At 41.7% G+C, this 26,114-nt stretch overlaps 1 protein-coding gene across 2 annotated transcripts in view; it reads right to left on the reverse strand.

Moving 5' to 3' along the window:
* Positions 1 to 26,114, reverse strand: part of PPIP5K1 (diphosphoinositol pentakisphosphate kinase 1) — a 45,298-nt gene that overhangs the window by 3,475 nt on the left and 15,709 nt on the right. The window contains exons 23-31 of one of the 2 annotated variants that reach the window (XM_028126692.2): positions 25,865 to 25,972; positions 25,097 to 25,213; positions 24,777 to 24,941; positions 22,772 to 22,921; positions 22,042 to 22,132; positions 19,038 to 19,163; positions 18,262 to 18,324; positions 12,958 to 13,095; positions 3,447 to 3,560 (exon numbers count right to left, since the gene is read on the reverse strand). In XM_028126692.2, coding sequence (XP_027982493.1) covers positions 3,447 to 3,560; positions 12,958 to 13,095; positions 18,262 to 18,324; positions 19,038 to 19,163; positions 22,042 to 22,132; positions 22,772 to 22,921; positions 24,777 to 24,941; positions 25,097 to 25,213; positions 25,865 to 25,972 — 1,072 coding nt within the window. The remainder of the gene's footprint in view (positions 1 to 3,446; positions 3,561 to 12,957; positions 13,096 to 18,261; positions 18,325 to 19,037; positions 19,164 to 22,041; positions 22,133 to 22,771; positions 22,922 to 24,776; positions 24,942 to 25,096; positions 25,214 to 25,864; positions 25,973 to 26,114) is intronic. The other variant, XM_028126696.2, reaches the window with a different exon arrangement.

The raw sequence follows: 26,114 nt of genomic DNA on the forward strand, positions 1-26,114 counted from the left end.
AGGGCCACAGGAGGCATGCTTCAAGAAGAAGAAAGAGGAACATGGTTTGGGCCAACAAAGCCTATATGGGGGGCAGACAAACCCTAAAGAAAATATTTACCAATGAGGCGACACACCTCATACTGAGTCAAAGGTCTGATAGATTAAAAACAAGAAAAAAAAAAAAAAAGAGTTCCCCCAAGGATAGAAGTAGCCTTAATATTCAGTTAGTGGTTTGATTCAGGCAAATCAAAGAGGTCAGGCAGAAGTAGAAGCAGGAAGGGCAGCTGAGTGGCTCAGTCAGTTAAGCGTCTGCCTCTGGCTCAGGTCATGATCTCAGGACCTGGGATCAAGCCCTGTATGGGACTCCGTGCTCAGCAGGGGGACTGCTTCTCCCTGTGCCCCTCCCCCTTGGTGCTCTCTCTCTCTGTCTCTCTTCCTCTCCCTCTCCAATAAATAAAAAATCTTAAAAAACAAAAACAAAAACAGGGAAGCAGAAGCAAGATAAAGATAAGGTTTCCAGAGGCAGCCAAAGCAATCTTGAGAAAGAAGAACAAAGCTGGAGGTATCACAATGCCAGATTTCAAGATATACGACAAAGCTGTAGTAATCAAAACAGTACTGACACAAAAACAGACTCATAGATCAATGGAATAGAACAGAGACTCATGCTTATATGGTCAATTAATCTATGACAAAGGAGGCAAGAATATACAATGGGGAGAAACAGTCTTCAGTAAATGGTGCTGGGAAAACTGGATAGCTACAGGCGAAAGAATGAAACTGAACCACTTTCTGACACCATACACAAAAATAAACTCAAAATGGATGAAGGACCTAAATGTGAGATCTGAAACCATAAAAATCTTAGAAGAGAGCACAGGCAGTACTCTCTCTGACATCAGCCATAGCAACATTTTTCTAGATATGTCTTCTGAAGCAAGGGAAACAAAAGCAAAAATAAACTATTGGTACTGTATCCAAATAAAAAGCTTTTGCACAACAAAGGAAACCATCAACAAAACAAAAAGGCAACCTACTGAATGGTAGAATATATTTGCAAATATTATATCTAATAAAGGGTTAGTATGTAAAATATATAAAGAACTTATACAACTCAACACCAAAAACCCCCAAATAATCCAATTAAAAACTGGGCAGAGGACCTGAATAGACATTTTTCCAAAGAAGACATACAGATAGCCAACAGACACATGCAAAGATGCTCAATATCACTAATCATCAGAGAAATGCAAATCAAGACCACAATGAGATATCACCTCACACCTGTCAGAATAGTTAGAATCAGAAAGATAAGAAATAACATATAACTCTGTATATTAACTAACTGGAATTAAAATAAAAACTTAAGAAAAAAAAGACAAGAAATAACAAGTGTTGGCGAGTATGTGGAGAAAAAGGAACCTTTGTGCATTGCTGGTAGGAATATAAATTGGTGTAGCCACTGCAGAAAACAGTATGGAGGTCCCTCAAAAAATTAAAATAGAAATGCCGTATGATCCAATAATTCTGCTACTGAGTATTTACCGAAAGAAAATGAAAACCCTAATTTCAAAAGATATATGCATCCCTATGTTTATTGTAGCATTCCTTACAATAGCCAAGTTATGGAAGCAGCCCAAGTGTTCACCAATAGATGAATGGATAAAGAAGATGTATAAAAAAAAGGGGGGGTGCCTGCGTGGCTCAATCAGTTAAGTGGCTGCCTTCGGCTCGGGTCATGAGCCTGGGGTCCTGGGACTGAGCCCCACATTGGGCTACTTGCTCAGCGGGGAGCCTGCCTCTTCCTCTCCCTCTGTCTGCAGCTCCCCCTGCTTGTGTTCTCTTTCTCACTATCTCTATCTCTGTCAAATAAATAAATACAATTAAATTAAAGATACACACACACACACACACACACACACACACACACACACACACAATGGAGTATTATTCAATCATGAAAAGGATGAGATTTTACCATTTGTGACTATATGGATGGACCTAGAGGGTATTATGCTAAGTGAAATAAAGGAAGACAAACACCATTGATTTCACTTATGTATAGAATCTTAAAAAAAAAAGAATAAACAAATAAAAAGCAGAATCAGACCTAAAATACAGAGAACAAGCTGATGGGGAGGGGTGGTAGGAGGCTGGGCAAAATGGGTGAAGGGGAGTGGGAGATACAGGCTTCCAGTTATGGAATGAATAAGTCACGGGAACAAAAGGTACAGCACAGGGAATACAGTGAATGGTACTGTACTAGCATTGTATTGTGACAGATGGTAGCTACACTTGTGGTGATCAGAGCATAACGTATAGACTTGTTGAACCAGTATGTTGTATAACATTGTGTATCAACTATACTTGAATTTAAAATATATATATATATAACATTAAAAAAAAAAAAGATTTCCAGGGGCACAAAACCCATAAACATTCCAGGAGAGATAAAAGGAGCAATGGCAAGGTGAATGTAACATAATCTGAAATTCAGGGGAAGAGCTCTTGGAATCAGGAAGGAATGTTTCTTCTGCATACACAGTGCCAATTCTACAACTGTTTAACCCAGATGCTGAAATATGAATACTTGTTTCAGTCCTATCCAATGAAATAATAAAAGCCATGTTTGATTTTAGTTATTTCCTGGAGGCAGGTTGAATAAGGAAAGGATTTTTCCATCACTGGTGTCTCTGGCCCTTATCCTCCCTCTGACTGTCACCGGGATCTCCCCTTCCCTACAATTACCCTAAGAACTCCTTGTGACTACACTGTTACCAAAGAAAATTAGTGATAGGCTAGAGATTTTATTTATTTATTTGTTTGTTTATTTATTTAGAGAGCACCAGTGAGGGGCAGAGGTAGAGAGAGACAGAATCTGAAACAGACTCGATCTCACAACCCTGAGATCATGACCTGAGCCTCAACCAAGAGTCAAACGCTTAACCAACTGTGTCACCCACATGCCCTTTGTGATAGGTTAGAGATTATAAAGAAGAGATGGGAAAAAGCAGCACCTCAACTTGAACTAACAGCTGAGAACGGACAACTTGAGAATAGGGACATGTAGAAAGTAGTAGCAGATTCTAGTTTCCTTCTCCCCGGTGTTCTACGTACTCAGTTTCCTCTCAAGTCATCTGTACTTGAGAAAGCTATAGATTCCCAAATGGGAATCTGAGGAGAATGAAGTTTCGTCCTTTCTTCCCCAAAGCACCCTCTGTGACATTATATTTTAGGAGCCTCTCCAAGGAAACAGAGGGGTCATGGAAAATGGAGATAATGAGACAGGGTAAACAGATCCTCCCTTTACCTTGGAAACAGCAGATGAGACTGCTTCCCCTACTGGTTATTCCTGGTCTTTCAACCCTCATCTTTGTTTCCCTCATGAGACGACAGGTCTCTCATTCACCAATCCCTCCATCCCTCTTGGCCTTTGTCCAGGCAGTTCCAAAAGGATTACTTACACCAAGGGGGCTTCTCAGAGCGCTGCCGGAGTTGTAGGGTAGGTGAATGAAGAGTACGGGGTGGGGAAAATGGGCTATCTGAGGCTTGGTTGCTGTGCATAGAGTCAAAGAGGGCTGCATAGACCGGGGAGAGAGAAGGAAGGAAAAAAATTTTGAGGAAGCATTCAAGAATCACAGGTTCTCCAACTTACACATTCTCACGCTGAAAAGTAGCATTTCCTAAGGATCCTTCACACAAATCATTTTTAATATTTTAAACTTTATATTATGAATATTTTCAAACATTTTTGCTCCCTCCCCCATCCCCCCTTTTTAAAAAAAGTCTTTGAAAGACTAGTACAATCCATACTGATACCTTCATCTCCTATATTTACCACATTGATGTGCTAACATTTTGCCATATTTGTTTCATCCATTTCTTCATGTGGAAGTTTTCTTTTTAAAATGGCAGACATTATGAAATATTTCACCTCTAAATACATCAATAGGCATATCTAAAATATAAGGAATTTTCCCTACATAGCCACACACCATTAACAAACCTAATAAAATTTCAGAATAATACCCTAATATCATCTAATACCCAATTCATATTCAAATGTCCCACAATTATTCCCAAAATGTCTTTTATAGTAATATCCAAACATGAACCATGTATTGCATTTTGTTATGTCTCCAAAGTCTTTTTTAATCTAGACTATTATCCCTCCCAACACCATTCATTTTCCTCAGAGTGACTTTTTTTTTAAAGATTTTTATTTATTTATTTGAGAGAGACAGAGAGAGAGAGCATGTGCACAGGAGCAGGAGGAGGGGCAGAGGGAGAGGGAGGGAATCTCAAGCAGACTCCCCGGTGAGCATGGAGCCCGACACAGGGCTTGGTCCCATGACCCTGAGATCATGACCCGAGCCAAAATCAAGAGTTGTATGCTTAACCAAATGAGTCACCCAGATGCCCCTCAAAGTGACTTTTTGAAAAGAACAGATCAGTTGTCTCATAGAACTATCATGTCTCACATTCTGGATTTGTCTGATTGCTCCCTTATAGAATCATTTAACTTATTTCACTATTGCTTATATTTCCTATAAACTGGAAGTTAGATATAAAAGCTTGATTGGATGATTCAATTTAAATAACCTTTGGTAAAAATGCCAAAGAGGTGATCCTATGTACTTTATATTACATCATATTAGAGGCACATAAGGTCTCACTGTCCCATTAAGTAAAGCTAAGTTTACTAACTGGGTTAAAGTGGTAGCCACAAGATCTCACCATTGTAAAGTTTTCCCCTTCTGATTAGAGGTAACTTACCCTTTGGCACCACCCCATCAACATTTTACCTAATCGTGTTAGTATCTATTGATGATCCTTAATTATTTAAATGGTGATTTTTCTAATTCGATCAATCCTCCAACATTTATTAGATGGCATATTTTCTGTAAAAAAGAGCTTTCCCTCTTCAGCTGGGGCTATTGGATTACAATGAACTTCAGTTCTTACTGAAAAGGCAGAATAAGTGTTTATTTCCTTTTATTTAGTTTTCAGAGAAAAGAGGTGTGAAAAGTATTCTCCAATTGTAGCAGATGAGAATTATTTTATTTTTGCTTTCTTTTTTGTAGAATTATTTACTTATTATTTATTATGAGCTCAGGGATTTTTATATATTCAGTGTACTTTAATCAATTACAGTAAATTTTGAATGCTAAAATGTTCTAGTTGTATCGCTTCTTGGCTTTTTGGCTAAGATCGAGTGTAAAATGTTCTAGTTGTGGTCAGTGGGAACCTCTTCAGGCTTGACTGCTTCCTTGCTTTTGTTATAACATGCCTCAGGACGACCTTGTACTTTCCTTGCCCTAGACTATGTATTCTCAACGAAATTGGTTCTTGGAAAGGTAAAAAAAAATCTCAGATATTCCATTGGTTTATGGTCCATCACATGGTCATGGACCATAAACAGATATATATTGTATATTTGTGGTATTAAAATTCCATGTAGTGGGGGTTTACTAGGGGAAAGAATGTCTAAAAAGACTGGGGGAGGAGTGTGAACGTGGGATGTCTTTCCACTTATTTAGGTCTTCTTTAATTTATTTCAGCAATGTTTTGTAGTTTTCAGTGTACAAATCTTTAAGCTTCTTGGTTAAATTTGTTTCCAGGTATTTTATTTTGTGGATGCTATTATAAATTGTATTGTTTTCTTAATTTCCTTTTTGGATTGTTCATTGCTGGTATATAGACACAAAATCATTTTTTTGTGAATTGATCTTGTACCCTGCAACTGTGCTGAATTTGTTCATTAGTTCTGGAAGTTTTTGGGGGGGATTCTTTGCATTTTTTCTATATAGGACCATGTCCTCTGCAAGTAGAGATAGTTTTACTTTCTCCTTTCCAATTTCTATGTCAATTTTTTTCCCTGCCTAATTGCTCTGCCTAAAATTATCAGTACAATGTTGAACAGCAGCGATGAATATGGGCATCCTTGTTTTGTTCCTGATCATAGGGGGAAAACTTTCAGTCTTTCACCATTGAGTATGATGTGCACTATGGGTTGTTCATAAATGCCCTTTATCATGTTGAGGAAGTTCCCTTCCATTCCTAGGTTCCTGGGTGTTTTTATTATGAATGGGTAGTGGATTTTATCAAATGCTTTTCTATGTCAGTTGAGATGATTGTGAGTTTTTCCCTTTGTTCTTTTAATGTAGTATATTACAGACTGATTTTCTTATGTTGAATCGCCCTTGCATTCTTGAGATAAATCTCACTTTGTGAACTTGCTGTTGGATTTGGTTTGCTAGTATTTTATTGAGAATTTTTGCTTCTGGGGCACCTGGGTGGCTCAGTCAGTTAAGGATCCAATTCTTGATCTCAACTCAGGTCTCGATCTCAGGGTCATGAGCTCAAGCCCCTCATTGGGCTCCACATTGAGCATGGAGCCTACTTAAAAAAGTACAGAGAATTTTTGCTTCTATATTTATAAGTGATACAGGTCTGTAGTTTTCTTATGGTGTCTTTGTCTGGCTTTTGCATCAGGGTAATGTTGGTTTCATTGAAATTGTTTCCTCCTTTTTTATCTTTTGGAAGAGTGTAGGAAAAAAATTGGAGTTAATTCTTATTAAATGTTTGGGAGATTTCACCAGTGAAGCTATCTTGTCCTGGACTTTTCTTTTTTGAAAAATTTTCTACTGATTCAGTCTTTTCTGTGTTATAGATTATGTTCAGATTTTCCATTTCTTCTTGGGTCAATTTTTGTAGTTTGTTTCTAGGAATTTGTTCATCTAGGTTATCTAATTCATTGGCATACAATTGTTCATAGTGCTTTTTTTTTAAGATTTTATTTATTTATTTGAGAGAGGAAGAGAGAGCGTGCATGCACACAAGTGGGGGTGGGAGGGAGGGGCGCAGGGAGAGAGAGAAGCAGACTCCTCACTGAGCAGGGAGCCAGATGCGTGGACCCTGGGATCATGACCTGAGCTGAAGGCAGACACCTAACTGACTGAGCCACCCAGGTGCCCCCATAGTGCTCTCTTATAATTCTTTTTATTTCTGTAAGGTCAGGAGCAATGTTCCCACTTTTATTCCTGATTTGGTTATTTGCATCAATCAACACTCACCTCTTCTTAATCTGCTAAAGGTTTGTCAATTTTGTTGATTTTTTTCAAAGAACCAACTTTTGGTTTAGTTGATTCTTTCTGTTTTCTATTCCTTACTTATTTTATCTCTGTCCTAATCCTTATTATTTCATTCTTTCTACTAGCTTAGGGTGTAGTTTGCTCTTCTTTTCTTAGTTCCTTAAGGTATAAAATTAGGTTTTTGGTTTATGATCTTTCCTATGTTTAAATGCAGGTGTTTACAGCTATAAATTTCTCTCTTAGCACTAATTCTGCTGCATTCCATAACTTCTGGAATGTTGCATTTTCACTTTCATTCATCTCAAAGTATATTCTAATTTCCCTTATGATTTCTTCCTTAGCAGAAGGTTAAGAATGTGTTTGATTTCAACATATTTGTGAATTTTCCAGTTTTCCTTTATTAATAATTTCTAGCACCATTCCACTATGTTGGAGAGGATATTTTGTATGATTTCAATCTTTTGAAATTTATTTAACTTTTTTTGTGGCCTACCATATGGTCTATCCTGGAGAATATTCCATGTGCACTTAAGAATCTGTATTTTGGGGCACCTGGGTGGCTCAGTCGCTGAGTGTCTGGCTTTGGCTCGGGTCATGATCCCAGGGTCCTGGGATCGCACCCTGCATCAGGCTCCCTGCTTGGCGAGGAGCCTGCTTTTCCCTTTCCCACTCCCCCTGCTTATGTTCCCTCTCTCGCTTTGTCTTTTTCTCTCAAATAAATAAATAAAATCTTTAAAAAAAAATCTGTATTTTGCCGGTGGTAGGATGTTCTATATGTCTCTTAGGTTTAGCTGGTTTACAGTGTTATTGAAGCTCTCTGTTTCCCTATTGATCTTCTGTCTTGTTGTTTTATCTATTATTAAAGGTGAGATTGAAGTCTCCAACTATTTTTGTAGAACTATCTACTTCTCCCTTCAATTCTGTCAATGTTTGCTTCATGTATTTGGGGGCTCTGTTGTTTGGTGGGTATGTGTTTATAATTTTTGTATGCTCTTAATGAACTGACCTTTTTATCAATATATAATGACCTCTGTCTCTTAGAACAACTTTTGACTTAAAGACTATTTTGTCTGACATTAGCATAGTTACCCCAGCTCTCATTTGGTTATTATTTACATGGAATATCTTTTTCTATTCTTTCATTTTCAACCTTTTATACTGTTGGATCTAAAGTGATTTTCATGTAGACAGCATATAGTTGGATGATTTTTTTAAAAATCCATTCTGCTGGGGCACCTGGGGCCTACAGTCAGTTGAGCATCCTACTCTTGGTTTCAGCTCAGGTTGTGGTCTCACAGTGGTAGGATCGAGCCCTGGGTCAGGCTCCACCCTCAGTGGGGAGTCTGCTTGGGCCTGTCTCTCCTTCTCCCTCTGCCACTCCTCACCCCCAGTCTCTTTCTCTCTAAAATAAATAAATAAATCTTTTAAAAAATCCATTCTTAAAAAAAAAAATCCATTCTCCTAATCTCTGCCTTTTGAGAGTTTTATTCATCTACATTTAGAGTAATCACTGATAAGGAAGAGCTTAATTCTGCCATTTCACTATTCGTTTTTTATACATCTTATACATTATTTTGTTCCTCATTTCCTCCATTACTATCATCTTTGTGGGTTTTTTTTTAATTTTATTTATTTGAGAGAGAGAATGTGCAGTGGGGAGTGGCAGAGGGAGAAAGAGAGAAGTAGACTCCCTGCTGAGCAGGAAGCTGAATGTGGGGCTCAATCCCAGGACCTGGAGCTGAAGACAGATGCTCAACCAACTGAGTCACCCAGCCACTCTTCATCTTTGTGTTTAATTGATTTGTTTGTAGTGTACCATTTCAATTCCCTTCTTATTTCCTGTTCTGTATATTTTTTAGGTATTTTCATTGTGGTTACCATGGAGATACAATTAACATCCTAAATTTATAACAATCTTATTTGAATTGATGGCAAATTTAGCTTCAATAATATACAAAAACTCTGCTCCTATACTTGTCTTTTTTTTTTTTTTAAAGATTTTATTTATTTGACAGAGAGAGACAGTGAGAGAGGGAACACAAGCAAGGGGAGTGGGAGAGGGAGAAGCAGGCTCCCCACCAAGCAGGGAGTCCGATGCAGGGCTCGATCCCAGGACCCTGGGACCATGACCTGAGCAGAAGGCAGACACTTAACAACTGAGCCACCCAGGTGCCCCAAAAACTCTGCTCCTATAAAAGCTCAGTCCTCACCTTATGTTATTGTCACAAATTATATCTTTATACATTGTATGACCATTAATACGGACATGTAATGACTATTTCATTCATTTGTGTGTTAAGTCATATATGAAACAAAAAAAAAGGAGTTACAAACCAAAAATACAGAAATGCTGGCTTTCTCCCTCTGCCTCTCTGTCAAATAAGTAAACAAAATCTTAAAAAAAAAATTGGTTGTTAATCTTATTAAAGATCCCTTGTATGTGATAAGTTGCTTTTCTCTTGCTACTTTCAAGATTTTCTCTGTCTTTTGACAATTTGATTATAGTGAGTCTCAGTGGGGATCTCTTTGAATTTATCCTTGTTGGTGTTTGAACTATTTGGATGTATAGATTTGTGTCTTTATCAAATTTGAGAAGTCTTCAGAGCCCTTATTTCTTCAAATATTTTTTCTGCCTCTTTCTCTTCTTCTGGGACTCCCATTATGCATGTGTTGGTATTCTTTTTTTTTTTTTTTTTTTTTTTGACACAGAGAGAGAGAGCACAAGCAGGGGCAAGCAGCAGAGGGAGAGGGAGAAGCAGGTCCCCTGAGGAACAGGGAGCCTAGTGTGGGGCTTGATCCCAGGACCCCAGGATCACGACCTGAGCTGGAGGCAGAAGCTTAACTGACTGAGCCACCCAGGCACCGCATATGTTGGTATTCTTGATGGTGTCCCACAAATCTCTTTGGCTCTGTTAATTTTTTTCCTCATTGTTTTTTTCTTTCTCCTCCTCAGACTAGAAACTTTCAAATGACTTATCTTTAATTTTGCTGACTCTTTCTTCTGCCTGCTCATATCTTCTAAGAAACCTTCTAGTGAATTTTGCATTTCTGTTAGACTTTTCAGTCTCAGAATTTGTTTGGTTTCTTTTTATACTTTCTATCTCTTTAATGATATTCTGTATTTGCTGAGACATCATTCTCCTGATTTCCTTTATTTAGTTCTCTGTCCATCATTTCCCTTAGCTCTTCAAGCATATTTAAGATAGCTGATTTAAATTCTTTGTCCCAGTGAGTCTAACATCTGTGCTTTCTTGGCGATGGTTTCTGTTAATTTCTTCTGTAAATGGACCATACAGTCCTGTCATCTTTGCATATTTTATAATGTTTTGTTGAAAACTAGACATTTTGAGTATTATAATAGTATTAACTCTGAATATCAGATTATTCCCCCTCCTTATGGTTTGTTTTCATTGTTTGCCGTGGGCTGTGGCTGTTTAGTGACTTTTCTAAACTATTCTTGTGAAGTCTGTCTTCTTTGTCATATGTGGTCTCTGAAATCTCTGTTCCTTTAGCTTGTTTCACAGCTAGTATTCTTTTTAAAAATTTTTTAGACTCTATTTATTTGAGACAGAGAGAGAGAGAGAGAGAGAACATGAGCAGGGGGAGAGGGGCAGAGGGAGAGGAAGAGCAAGAGGCAGACTCCCCACTGAGCAGGGAGCCCGACACAGGGCTCGATCCCAGGACCCCGAGATCACGACCTGAGCTGAAGTCAGACATTTAACCAACTGAGCCACCCAGGTGCCCCACAGCCAGCGTTCTGACAAGGATTTCCTTGAATGCCAAGAACCAAAAGAAGGGGAGAGGAAGATGGGGGGAAAGGAGGCAAAGGGAGGGGAGGGGAGTTCTCCCAGGCTTTGCAGATTGGTTCTATGTTGAGGTATTCATTCAACACTTAGCTAGACTGTTTACAAATCCCTCTTAGCAAAAAAAAAAAAAAAAAAATCCCTCTTAGCCTTCAATTCTTGCTTGTGCTGAGTCTAGAGTTTGGCCAGAGGGAAAATCTTAGGGTCATTTCATGTGTTTTCTGCGCATGTGTCCTTCCCTAGGCATGCACATGGCTTCTAAATTCCCCAGTATATGTGGGGGCTTTTGAATGCCTTAATTTTCCAAAGAAACTCTCTCCCCAAGTTTTCACTCCAGACTTCCAGTACACTTGTTTGCCTCAATTATCAGCTTTACCCCAGGCAGCAGCATGTTGCTCATTTGCCTTACAGTGTTTCCAGAGAACACTTTCTACGCAGCTACTCTTCAGCTGTGACTCGGTGAAACAAAGGGAAGCACCCTGTGACAGATCTTCAAGTTAGACAAGTTAGAACCGACAAAGAGCATTCTTTGAGAATAAAGTCTGTTCTGCTCCTTTTGGAACTAGCGACCGGAGCTCCACACTGAGAACATGCCCTGACACCAGTAAGACTGCTGCTGAGGCTGGGCAGAGGGTAGGATAAGAGATAGGAAAATGATGGGAAGCTTCCTGCCACTCTTAAGTTACCTCTTCTCTTGACTGAGGATTTTCCTGATTGCTCCAAACTTCTGATTATTTTCCAGAGTTCTGACAAAGCTGATTCTGATAGTTTTTGATTGATTTTTTTTGCTGTTTCTGTGGAAGGACAAGCCTTTGGAACAACCTATTGCTTAATTTTTACATTTAGATTTCTGAACCATATGGAGTTTATCTTGGTATATAGTATGAAGTATGAATTCAATTTTAATTTTTGTCATATGACTACTCAGTTGTGCCAACTTCATTTATTAAAAAGTCTACCTTGGAGCACCTGGGTAGCTCAGTCGGGTAGCTCCTGGGGTCCTGGGATTGAGCCCCATGTGGGGCTCCCTGCTCAGCAGGGAGTCTGCTTCTCCCTCTCCCTCTGCCTCTCCTCCTGCTTGTGCTCTCTCTGTCTCTCTCTTTGTTTCTCTCTCTCAAACGAATCAATAAAATCTTTAAAAGAAAAAAGATACACTTCAGCTATATTTGGACTTTATTCCTTAAAAAAAAAAAAAGTCTGTCTTTCCTCCAATATTTTGAAATGCTAACTTCATCTATTTCTAGATTTTCTATCTTGTTTGATTGGTCTGTCTATTCTCGTATGAATACAACAGTGTTTTCATTATAGAAGTTTTATGGAATGTTATAAAATCTGATAGGGCTAGTAACTTTTCATTACTCTGGGGTGCCTGGATGGCTCAGTCAGTTAAGTGCCTGCCTTCGGCTCAGGTCATGATCCCAGGGTCCTGGGATGGAGCCCCATGTGGGGCTCCCTGCTCAGCGGGGAGCCTGCTTCTCCCTCTCCCTTTGCCCCTTCCCCCAGCTCATGCACACACAGTGCTGGCTCTTTCTCTCTCTCTCACTCTCTCTCAAATGAATATATAAATCTTAAAAAAAAAAAAAAGCTTTTCATTACTCTTTTCAGGGTGTTCTTTGGCTATTCCTGTTTGTTTATTTTTCAGTGAAAACTTCAGAATCAATTTGTCTGACTTCAAATCTTTTTTTTTTAAAGATTTTATTTACTTATTTGAGAGAGAGAGAGAATGAGAGATAGAAAGCACAAGAGGGAAGAGGGTCAAGAGGGAGAAGCAGACTCGATCCGGGGAATCCAGGATCATGACCTGAGCCGAAGGCAGTCGCTTAACCAACTGAGCCACCCAGGCACCCCTCAATTTGTCTGACTTTAGAAAAACATCAGCATTTTTATTGGAATCACGTTAAATTTATAAATTAACTTGGGAAGTTATGATGTTAAAGTGGCCTATGCAATTAAACAATTTTTCAAATCTACTTTTGTGTCTTTTTGGAGTGTCTATCTTTTTAATTTATTACCCACATTCTAGGAAGGATAGGAGTAGGGACAGAGACAGGGGTGTAAGATAAGAGTATTCTCCATACCTGCAGATGCCTGTGCTTGGGCATCAGTATGGCGCTGGCAGACTCTACTCAGGAACTCACTCACTTGATGCAGGGAAAGGGCATTATGCAGTGTTTCCAGGGGGTAGATCGTAGGCACCATGGAACACCCTTCAAACCCTGTTAAAAAAGAGATGGGCAAAGTCAATGTTATTCCTGCCAGATATACCCCAACTGTCCAAGGAAGCATGGAGAGTCCCTGGGAGCCATCAGGAAGGAGAGTCCGTGGCTTTTGGAGTATGGGGTATCCAAGATCTCAGGAGAGGGAACTCTTTAGAGCCCCTAGAGGTGTCTGTTTCTCACCTCCAGATTTCCTAAGAAGTCTACCTGCTAAGGCCTCCAAGTGAATCAAATCACCTCTCATCCTACCCATGGAGAGCCTGCAATGACCCATGGAAAAATCAACAGAATTCCAATAGGGTAAGCACCTACATTGCTCTTGCTCTTTCTAGGGGAATAAAACACAAGTCCAGAGGTAAGGGGTGAAACTGAAGGTCTAAATGAGGTAGGGAGGTCATGGAGCTGGGAAGAAACAGATTTCAGGGATCATGTAAAGAAAACCAGATTAAGGAGGAGGGCATGGAATCTGAAGAAGGATTCATGCAGATTTAGGATATGGGTAGAAAGGCTAGAATATCTGGAAGCAAGCTGGAGTGCATGCAATACACATGAAGCTCAGCCAAGGAAAACCACATGCATGAACAGGCTAGGGGATGGAAGTTCTTTCTTGGTCATTTCCATCACATCAAAGCTTCTCCCTCTGCTCTCACTCAAAAACCCCAGACTTGCTAGGATTTCTCTATTCCATCAGGAAAATGAGGCAAATCCTTAGGAAGAAGAACAAATACTGATTCTCTCTCCGAACCCAACAATTCCAATGTAGGTTCACCAGTCTGGTTAGGGTAAAGGGTAAACCTAAATATACAACCCTAATCCCAGGGCCTGTTGATGAAAAAAAATGAACCCCCCATTGGAGGATCAAGAAGCACACATCCCAAGCATTTTTTCAGCCCCCAATCTTTCTTATGTCTCTTTATAACTCCTTAAAGAAACTAAGAGTAGACAGGACAGCAATATCTATGTAAGACATAGCCTCCTGTTCACTAATGTCTAAAAACCTATAATTCAAAAGGATTATACCTGACCATCTTCTAACTCTGGCCCTTGTCTGTTTCAAAGATTCAATTAGGACCTTTGTGCCTCAATTTCCCCCTGTACTCTTGTGGCAGGAGAGTAGGAGGAGTACAGTCTCTAGCTCCTCAGAGTGGCTAGAAAAACGTTTGCATTTGAGGATGGTAGGAGCAGAGGGTTATAGAGACAAGAACAGATTTCAGGGCAAGAGACTACTCCTATACTGAATAGGACTGGCAATGGGTAACATTAGGAGGCAGTAAGGAAGGAGGACAGTAAGGGGATGAGCAGCCAATGCTACAGCTACCAGGCAGTCTGGCTCCAATCCCATATCCAAGCAACTAAATGCAAGTCACATAAACTTAGGGTAAACAGGAGAAAGGGATAGGTGGACTCTCCTGCCAGAAGTGCAATAAGCAAAGCAGTCAGTCCCAGCCAGAGTAGTGGCAGCAGCCAGCTTGGTGGCAGGGGGTACCGTAGAGGCACTCGGGGTCATCCTGGCCTGAGCGCAGCCAGTTCCGGAAGAGGCGCAGGTGGTAGGAGCACTGGTGCAGGTGATGCGCCAGCGTGGCATCCAAGGAGACTGGCCGGCCCCCTGGACAGTCAGAGGAAAAACTGCGCAGCAACCGGACCACAGGGTGCTGGTCATCCAGCAGCTCTGGAGGGGATGGGGGGGGGACCACGGCAGGAAGCACAAAGATAAAGAAAGAGAAGAGGGAGAGACAATGAGGGGGGCACTGAGTGGCACAAGCATTACTGGGAGGTGGGGCCACTCAGCTCCAAGGGGAGCTAAGAGAGAAGCAGAGATGGTCAGAACAACTGGGTATCTCTTGCAGGGAAGAAGAGTGTCGGCATCACACTGAGTCTAAAAGAAGGGGCTACTGAGGCATCATCATACAGCAAGGCCCTCCCCTCTTTCATTGAGCTTAATTCAGTGCTTACAGACAGCAATCACCTCATTCTAGGTGGGGGTAAGCTGGCAGTTTTGTGGCTGGAGTCTTGATTAGAGCTCTAGTGTCCTTGTTCGTCCCTGGACAAACCCTACTTAGGGCCTGCTTCATAGACGAATGTATTTATAAAGTTGGTATAGAGATGCAAAGCTTCAAAGTCAGTTAGAGAAGAGGGTCAAGAATGGTATAGGGTATTAAAGCAAAGTTTGAAGCTAAAAAGGCTCCTAAAGGCTCAGGCCAGGCCTTCTGGACCAGACTCCAAAATAGCCACAAACAGGGCTGGTGTTAGGTAGATGGCAAAGGAAATTGACAGGACACCAGGTATAAAGGTCCTTTAAAACAAAAGAAAAAAAACAGTATGTAAAAAAGAGAATCAATACGTAAAAATGACAATATTGACTAATCAGCCTTTACTCTTGTCCAAATACACAGATTTTAAAAAAATGTTTGCATAAATCTCAGGATTCGGGGGACTCTGTAGCCATTACTGAAGCCAAAAAAAGTTAGATAATTTTGTATTTTCTTCCCACTACTGGTGAGTCCAACTTTGTTCAGCTGGTGAGTGAAAAAGCTTCAATCCTGAACGACTTACAATTTTAGCTGCTTGCAAACTTTGTGGATATATGCAATTCAACTGCAAACTGTTGAAGGCAGTGAAAGGGCATAGGAGAAACAGTAAGGAAAAGATCCTAGGAAAAAGGTATGGGGTCTAAAGACCTGATGACAAGATACTGGTATAGAGAAGGAAGGTCAAGGTAGCTAAAAGATGACTGCTCAGAACTCCCAGACCAAAAGTGGTTCCACAGAGTGATCTTATGAGACTATGGTTTTCAGAGACCTCAGTCTGAAAGTCAGAAGAGGTTTCAGCTCCACTCAGGCACTAACTGTACCCTAGAAGATAATGGGCTTGGTAAATCCAATGGGTACTCTAACATTCTGGATGAGGGTGAACCACAGTCTCTTTCCCACTATATCAATTTACTTTGGCGAGTTCAGTGGGCAATTTAGTAATGGGCCATACTTGTATACTCAGTGTAGTCATAAGATGTGACAGAAGCTTATCAGGAATATAGGCAGGGATGACTGAGATGTGTTCTTTCATTAAGGTAAGGAGACAGCACTGCCTTGCCTCCTTTCCAAAGCTAGGTCCAGGTTTTCCGGCTGCTATTTCAAAGTGAGACATCACAGCAATGAGATGGTGATGATGGGACAGTAGGGTGCATATTGTTGTCACTAATCTGCCATAAGCAACTGTAGACAAAGCATCCACTCTGTAATTGCTACGTCAGTCAAGCAAGATTTGACCATGGGATAGAGCCCTCATATTGTCCTGAGGGAAATATTAAATCTAGGTACTCTTTAGCAAGACACATAATAGCTCCAAATTTCTCCCGATACCAACAGGGAGATCCCAGATTCTGGCTTCTCAAGCACTTTATCTTCCAAACTCAAGTACAAGAAGAACAATGGCAAGAAGCCCTCTGTGGAAGTGTGCAGGGTGTTGGAGGAGATCTTGAATTTACTCTCCTGTACTCTACTGAATTATCCAGGTCTTTCTTCTTCTCTTCCTTATGGTAGAATTAATTCATCTCTTCTTCAGCTGGTGAGGCTGCTAATCAAGGCCTCAGGGAACTAGAGATATATAGGTTTGAGGATCTGTTTTATGGATCTGGATCTCATCTCACAAAGCCTAAGAAGTAGGAGATCAGTGATTTAACTCTGATTTCAGGGGCCCCAATCCCAATACTATATTTTATATTCTAAGTAACACAACTCCTAAGTCCAAGTCCCAGGCTGTGGGGCTGGGGCTGGTGCATGAAGTTCTACTCTGGAGATTACTGTGGCATATGAAGGCCAGAAGAATTTGAAACTAAATGTGTAGGCACAGTAACGCCACTCTGAAAGGGGAGCTCCTATCACAGGCACAAATGGGAGCCGGGGTGGGGGTGGGGTTAGCCAACCTAGGGAAATTTCAGCAGTGCCTAGTGGAGAGGTATGGCCTGATTGGGCTAAAATCTAGCACTTGCCATTGGCTAAGGAGTTTTTTCCAGCCAGGAAGCCAGGCTAATTTTACCTCCTTTGGAGAGACTTAGTGCTTGGACAGAAGAAAACCATGTATAAGAAAACTGGATTTACCTTGAAAACAAGATACAAGGCAGAAAAAAACTAAGAATATAAAGGATAAAACAGGGAGTAAGCCCTTGGTTCCTCTGCCATGCCCTACAAAGAGACCACTGCCCTTCAGTTTTTGGTTTACACAGATCTCTAAACTCTCCCACCTTAGTACGGCCAGACCAGTTCTTCAATATTTTTGAAATATTATTCATTCCTAAGCTCCCCCAGAAATCCCAGGAGACATCTCAACTTTCACTTCAACCTTCTCTGAGATAGCAGTGTCTTAGGTAGGCTGGGGCTACCAGGAAACTGTGTGGTAACACATGCTGTATAATTCAAGGTACAATCCCTTTTCCTTTACCCATTGCCTCCTACTCCCCTCTCTCTTTATCCCAAATCAATCTGGGCTCCTGTTTTCTAGGCCCAGGCCCTAAGTTAGTAGTAACATAAAGCAGATGTCAGGAGCACAAGAGCCACATAAAGTACACACAATGATAGGAGATAGGAATACGGTGATGGAAAAACTATAAACTCAAGACCAGTACCCTTAGGGGTACGCTTGGGAACTGGGACCTGTAGTAGCATTGCTCCGTAAGAGAAACAAATTAGTCATTCACTCCAACAAAGAGTTGGAGAAAAAAAACAGGAAGACCAAAACTGTATAAGCTGAGGAGTAGAGGGGTAAAAAAGAAGACATGGAGATGATACAGGAAATACTATTCTCTTCCTAAGAAGGAGAACCACTGTTGTATTTGTACAAAGCCCAGCAGTCATGTGATGGGAAAAGGAAGGGTTTAACTAATGTTTTGGGGATGATGCTAAAAAAAGTGACAGAATGGTGATGATGGTGACCATGGACATAAGTCCCTGAGTTGCCACATAGATAGGGCAGCCACGCTGCAGCCAAGACTAAAGTTTGTCACAACAAAGGGTATGCCCCAAGAGGGACACTTAGTGAGTGGTTCATTCAGAGACAGCACGTGGTCAACATAGTGGAAGGCAGAGGCAAAGTCAGTGTCAGAACTCAGAGGTTAAGTGTCTGGAGGTGACATGATGAGGGGGAATGACGTTGAGTCAGAAGCAAACGTACCGTTAGTCGGATGCTTTGCAAACGACACAGAAAATCGTTTTACGGCCGGGACAAACAAGAGCTCTGGGGAGAAAAGACATCATGGGGATTACACCCACCCCTGTCCCCACCCTCTGCTCTGGAATTTGCCCGCAATATACTCTGTTCTTTACAGTTAGTATATGACCTGCTCCCACCCCCCCCCTTAGATTCCTGACTACCACATTTCAATCTTCTCCTTTGGTATAATCTCCTTGTAGGAAACTGTGTGTCATCTCTACCACAATATGGCCCCACAAACAACCCTAATTTCACCACCACATCCTCTTTCTGGTCATTTGGAAATGAAATCTGTGTAAAACCTTTCATCCCTTCCCCCAGTCTTTTTCCATATCATCTTTCCTGCCTTGGCTGAGCAACTTCCCCATCCCTGATTTCCTAGATTTGAATCAAGACTCCACTGCATTTTTACTGACCATGGATCATCCTCCTTGGTCCTTACTCCTACAGGCCAGAATCCAGGAAAGAATATAAAGGTGGAGTAAATTGATGTAGCAGGGCTGTATGTGGGAGATCATGAAGGGATAAGCATAAATAAGTAGTATTTATTGCATCGAGAGGGAATGCAAATGGAGGGGTGGATGGGTTCTTGGTTCCTTCTCCCCTCTATAATTAATGAAACAAACTTGTTATAAGGCCAGTGTCAGTGCCATCCTAAGTACGAATGGTTCTTGAGCTGTGTCTGTGCTGGGGGACAAATGAAGAAAAGAGTTGCCCCCCAAAACCCACCCACATACCATCTCGGTGCTTCAGACTGGCAGGTGGTAGCTTTTTGCCATGGCTGCGGGCGTAGTCCTGAAGATTCGGGGCGCTGGAGGAGCCGCCCAGCACTGTGGTGCTGAACAGCCCCGTGCACTGTGAGCCTGCAAGGCCGGGAGTGCATTAGTAGCCACATAAAGCTGCAATTACCACACAGAAGTACACATAAATTCACATGACAACATGAAGATACACACACATAGTCACTCAGAGCCACCACTATGTGGTCACTACACATAACCACAAACAGATTTCACTACTGTCCATAGCTATACTGGGCAAGCAAGGTAGGAATTTTGCTGAAGATCTACATCACAGATACAAGAGGCCACTACAAATACAGGGTTAGTCATATTAGGGGACTCAAAGTTACTGGAAGGGTAGACTGTGCTCTCCAGGTACATCTTAGGAATGCTAAAAAAAATAGATAGATCTCTCTAGATCTCCCTAGATTTAATTCAGTGCTCCTTACCCTGGATATAGAGTTTGAAGAACCCAGAAATATAGTCCCTTATAGACTTAAAAGGAAAGAACTTTGATTGAAACTAGAGACTACGTTTTGAGCACTCAGCTCAAATTCCAAGTTCACATAAGTTCCTATTCCTCCTAAGTTCTTTCATTTCCTCCTAAGTCTTTAATCCAACATGCCCTTCCTTCTATCTCTCTTCAGGCCTTTTTCACTTTTCCCAAGAAAAGAAGTATGAGACTCACTGAATTTTTAAAGCTGGAAGGGACTCAAAGATCATCTAGTACAATCTTCTCATTTTAGAGGTAAAGAAACTGAGATTCAAAAGGGATCTCATTTGCTCAAGGTCATATAGTTTGTTAGAAGCTAAATTAGACTGGAATCTGGTCTTTTGATTCTGAAGATCAACTGTGTTCAGTTAGGAAAGAAATAATTATTTTTTCATCAAGAAGAAACAGAGCATTGTTTCTGAAGTGAAGATGGACACAAATTGAAAGACATGTGAAGAGTCAGGTGATTACATGGAGGGCATGCCTACTATGTGCTGAGGACCCTATTAAGAAGGAGGACATGGTAAATAGGAAACAATAAAAAAGCCATGTTTTTTCTACTCTCAAAAGTTTATTGCCTTATAAGCCCTATGCTCAAAACCAGATGCCTACACATGTAAGTTCAAAGAAAGCAAAGGGAGCTCTATTGCCAACCACAGGAGTAAATAAAACTTTAAAAATCTCATTAAATAAACCACTCAATGTTCCAAATACGACTGAGAATAGGTTTGGGACTCTACAGTCCCCTCTCCTACTATAGCTCATGAGGACAGAGTGGGAGGGAAGAGATAAGATTGATACCCAAGTTTATGGGATTTGGCTCTTTACTTCCAAAACCAGCCTAGCCAAGAGCCTGGGTTTAGCTTCGGAACTTAACATAGCAGACATGGACAGAATGAAAAAAAGGTCAACTTCCTTTGAGCCCACAAAGAAAGGGCCATGGTTTCAGGAATCTCAGCATTTCAAGGTCACTATAGAAATCAAGAAAGCTCAGATGGCTAATAATTTGGAATTCAAGATTGCTGCTCTATGCAACAACTTTTCCGACCTTTCATGTATAAACAGGCTCTGGAATGGGGTTCCAGAGAGTAATAAAGGCTGTTAAATATGTCCACTTTTCTTCAGAGAAGCTAAAACTAGCTAGCTTTATCCCAGACCACCTGAGCTTTGTTCTACATTTACTTCCTTCACTAAATAATTTTCTGGTGCAGTCCTGCCAATCCTGCCCTGTCCAGTCCTAGGATCATCTCAGAGGGTAGTGTCTACCTTACCACCACCATCTGTCAACCAGTCTCACGCTCATACTTCTGTCTTGTTCTTGACAGCATTCCTACCTAAATGAGGCCAGACACAACTGTCCTCATTTCCAGCTTACCTAAAACCAATTCTTTACTGAAACTTCTGGGAAGAGAAGTCCATGTCACAGATCTATACATTTGTCATTTATTTTTCATGCCCCAATCCATCTACCTCATTTCAGGGGTCTAGAAGGCAACTACTCCCATAAAATTAGCCAGGAAAGTTACCAAAACCTTTTTCCCCTTTGCTGGTCCAGAGCTAAGCATTTTGCAGCCAAGAAATTGGGTGTCAAGGACAAAAGTAACAGAAAAATGAAAGGGGCTAAATGGAGAGAACAGGACAAGATAGAAGCTGGAGGACCAAGTCCAGACCCCACATAATTGTCTCTAATTGCCGGTTTTACTTACTGGCTCACAAGACCCTGTATTCAAAGACAGCCCCTCCCGAGGACCACTCCCCACTCCCAAAGAATACAATACCCTCTGAGGCTTGGTCCTTCCTGCAGTCTGTGTTCTTAGGAAAGGTTGAATGATGTTCTCCACCCCTCTCCAGGAATCAAAAAAATCAAGAGACATTCCCTCAAAGTCCTGAGAGAAGCCTCTGCCACTACACCAGTCTCAGATATGTCCCTCAAATTTCAGGAAGGAAGGAAAAAAAATTACAGAATTAGGAAAGGATGAAGGAGAGGGCATAGACGTAGGAGGGGCCAGAGCAGGGATACAATAAACATAGGTCTCAGAGGAAGACATGGCACAAGTTTTCCAAATGAGGAATAGGACACTTATAAGGAGATCACAAGTACCTCTGTTTATAGTTTTGTCTCTGATAACTCTGAAGTATCAGAGTCTCCATGGTCCCTGAAGGTCTGGGCTAGACCAGGACAGATAAGGAATGAGAGGGGGAGCCAGAAAAATGCCCTTGAGCCAGAGAAATGGGGGTTGGTGTGAAAAAACAAAAGACAAACACCTTCCTGGAATGGAAACAATCATCTGGGATCCAAGTTCACACCTAAACATGGCTTCTCCCAATTCATCCTCCCTAGCCCCACCCAACAATTCCATTGGCTAGATGACCCCAACATCCGTGACTAAGGTTACCCACAATAAAATCTTTTAGAACAGACAGACACCCCTTCCCAACAACAGGTGAAATGCTGGAAAACCATACCTAGGCCACTCTGCTTCATCTCTGTTGGTGGCCGTGCAGATGAAAAGAGCCGGTAGCCACCAGGCCTCGAGGATGAAGTCTCAGAAAGCACCTGGAGAAAAAGGACTCTATATTACCATTTTGCCACCTCAACCAAGAAGTCTAAAACCCAGGTCCTGAATTCCTGCCCCTATAAAACCAAGCAATGTCAGAAAGTCTGGAAGAACCAAAGGATTTTTATGGGGGAGGAATAATGAAAAGGGAATGGAGAGTGTACTTTGAAGAGGGAACTATCCAGGGAATCCTATACACCAGATGGCACTTGTATTTCCAAGATGCCTGTTCCCACAGCCCTTCCATCCCAAATTTGAGAAATCATTATTCAACCTCAGTTCTCAGCAGAGAAGGGTTCTTTAATCTTACCTATCCCTCCACAGGATTCAGAAAGGCAATCACAATAAATGAGCCATGCTAAAAAGGAAAGTCTGGCTACCCTCTCCTCTTTCCATGGGACAGCTGTGGTTATGGCAACCACACTCGGTTTCTTATCTGCACCAAGAAACCCTCCCCTCCATGTCTGGAGACATGAAACAGATTTCTAAAAAGGCTACAAGGGCCTAATCACACAAATCCCAACACATACACACACACACACACACACACACCACCACCCCCAGATAGTGTTCTGAGTCCCTAGGTCCCAAAAGGCAAAGACAGAGGCAGGAAAGGAAGATGAAGAAGGGAGGGACACCTGTGTGCAGGATGCCAGGTGAGTGGTGGACACAGCCCGGGGCTGTAGGCCGATGGCTGGGGAAGGCCTGGGGAGGTCTCCTGACCTCCTGCGGCGCCGTCCCCGCAAGGGGATCAGGTCCAGGTTCCCCGTGCACTGCATGTTCATGACCTGAAATCAGACCGGGTGGAAAGCCGGTCACAGCTCCTTTAACTCCCAGGCTCCCAAAAGCCCCAGTGCCCACTGGGCAAAGCTAGTTCTAGGCCTGGAGAGGATGATCACCAAGGGCACAGCTTCTATGAAGGTCACAGATTCTGTATTCTAAAACTGTCCAAAAATATGAGATGACAAGAGGAGAAGGAATGGGGGGAAGGGTTGTAGTCGATAAGGATAAGAATACTAATGCCTATACCTATAGAATAAGGAAAGAAAATATCAATATTAATATTAAAAGGCTGTGTGACCAAGGAGTGGAGAGAAGATTTTCTTGCAAAGCTGAGGAGCATATCTTGGGCAACCACCATCCTGGATGAGCCACGGTATAAGCAACACTAGGAATTAAAAGGAAGAAATGTGATTACAACCGGAAGCTTCCTGTAGGCCTGAAAGAAAAAAGCCAACTCATCAAGTCTGAGAGATGATACACAGAGAGCTCTGCTTTGCCTATATCTCTTGACTGATTAAACCAGAAGAAAAAAAAAGGGGTTAAGCACAACAGTGCTAGAGAGACTGGCAGACCATGTGAATGGGGAAGACATTTAGATGTGGAGAAACAGTTTACTGATGAAGATTATACGTCATTCTTGTCTGCTTGATCAATCCACATGAGTCTGTAGGGTACTAGTGCACTGTGGATACTAAGTTAACTTACACCTCAAAGAGAAAATGATGCATACCCCTCATAAAGAAGCTCTGAGTATTCATAACATCAAGCCTACTGTAAAATAATCAGGAAGAAAAGAATAAGTCCAAAACAGACTGTAGTTTGTTTTCTCAGCTTTCTCCAAAATCTGAACTGTAAACCTCTGGCTGAACCTATATAAGGTAGTTACAGATTCTTCTAAGATATTCCTAAAATGAAAGACCAATTCCCTTAAGACAGAGAGCTGGTACAGAGCCAGGTGAATAGATTTATCTGTCAAAGCAGGGCCCAAATCAGACAGAGTCCCTGAGACAGGGATAAATCATGGGGTCAAAAAGAGTATCATTGAGCCAAAGAGGGAAAAAAATCTTTCCAAGAAAAAAGACCTGAACAAAAACATCAGCACAGTTAGCCGGACACAATGTGACATTTACAATAGTTCCTCCTTCTAGGCTAAAGAACTAGAACCAGGCCTAGAGACAAACTCCAAAAATAACGGACACAGGCCCAGGCTGACAACGCTCCTCATCAGAACAGAGGGAAGACAGAGACTTCCAGACTTGCTTCCCTTTCTGGGATGAGTACAGGTAACCCTAAAAGGATGATATTAAAGTGTCACATAATTGCCCCTGTCTGAGCTACAATTTTTACCCAAGGCAACAAAGAGATGGAGAGAGTCTGGCCTTTAATAGCTATTGTTTTATTATTATAATTACTGTTTACAGAGCATCTATATGGTAGGTATTACTTGTGTTTCATAGATGAAAAACTGAGGCTTGGAGAAATTACCTGTCCAAGGTCACACAGCTTCTAAGTATCAGGCTGGGAGTTTAGCCCAGAAATTTATGCTGTTTCCACTATATTTCCTTTTAAAGAACAGCCTTTTCAAATTCATCCAGAGGCCTCCTCCTCAATCTCATCTCTTAATATCCTATCTCTTAGGCCCCTCTCACGGGCGTCTCTCTAATCTCAGAAGTAGCAACCAGCTTAAAGGAGCTTTACTGGGAGACCAGTTGTGAAAAAGAAATTAAGTAAAACATGTCCACGAGGGACAGGAGGACTCTGCCTAAGGTCCCAAGAATCCCCCAAGGGCATTCAGAGGATTCATGGATATTGCCCTATTAACAATTCCACCACTTCTTTCTCCCAAGCCCCTCCCATTACCTCCATGGAGCCGGCTTTTCGGTTACGAATGAGGGGTGATCTCCTTGGGAGGCCAGGGCCCTCAGGGGGCTGGGGTGAAGTCTGCAATGCCCGGTCTGGTTCATCCGATGCCTTCCCCGGGCACAGGTTCTCCATGCTGCCTTGGTCTGTTTTCATCTCTTCATTCTACCCAACAACAGGTACAGATCAGAAGGGTGTTAATGGCCTCCAGCCTCCTCATTCCAGACTCCCCAATCCTTTTACCTCCCTATACTATTTCCAAGTTTCCCATCCCTTGGTTCCTAAATCCTCTAATCTAAAATCCCAGCACTCAGACCCACCTCAGAAGAAGCTGGACGGAATCCACAGCCAGTTGGGGCACTGCCTTCTTCCTCAACACCTTTCACTCCAGGGCTGAAGTGTAGCTCCACATGGAACCGCTCCTCTGATAAGGGATCCTATGGGGCATCAACAGATGAAGGGGCAGTGGGAAAAGTTGGATATGGTGGTGGAAGACCACAGGGACAATAGAGAGGAACTCAGAGGATACATCCTCCCAGGGCTGAGGTTTCAGTATCTTACTCCATTCTGGGGCTGATCTATTATAGCTTCCCCTTAACTATAGTCTAGTGTTAAAGGATCCTCATTCCCTCACCTCCACCATTTGAGATTCACCACCCCACATGACTTCCACAACTCTTTCCATCCATCTCCCACAATAATTCAGCTTTGCTACAGTACATACAGCAGCGCACTTCATACATACATACAACATACACATACATACAACACCACACTTATCTTTGTGGAGCCAGATGAAAAAGATATAACAAAGTTTGAGAGAAAAAGACTCATTGTGACATCTTCCCAAATTCTATATCCTCCCTAATGCAGAGCTATGTTCCATGGTATTTCTCTGGCTCAACACCAACCCAAAACACTTTTTCTGTTCTAGTAGGAACCTCCAGGTACCTCTCTGTGACATGCTGTGCTTGGGTATCACACCTAGCTGAATTCTACAAATTATAAGCATATGTAAGTTTCTTTCTAAAATGGGAAGGAGGAGAAAGAAGGGGCACCCTCCTCACCCCACCTTGTTAGCTCCTCACCCGTGTGTTGTCCTCATAAAGCATGATGACAATCTGGGTCATATAGTTGAGCTCTGAGATGGCACTGAGATAAGCCAAAGCTCTCTGCCATTGTGCATCCTGGGTCTCCTATAGAACATAAGAAGAAGAAAATTAATGCCCAAGGACAAGGGAGTCTGGGAAGGGGCAGGGAGAGAAAGAGAATACAGAAAGCTTGCAGTAAAAAAGAAACATGAAGAGGAGAGTAAAAGAATGTTGGGAAAAAGTGTTC

This window comes from Eumetopias jubatus, unplaced genomic scaffold (genome assembly GCF_037043125.1).
Source record: "Eumetopias jubatus isolate StellerSeaLion01/CBP00866 unplaced genomic scaffold, mEumJub1_p1.0 scaffold_7, whole genome shotgun sequence".
Classification (NCBI taxonomy): domain Eukaryota; kingdom Metazoa; phylum Chordata; class Mammalia; order Carnivora; family Otariidae; genus Eumetopias; species Eumetopias jubatus.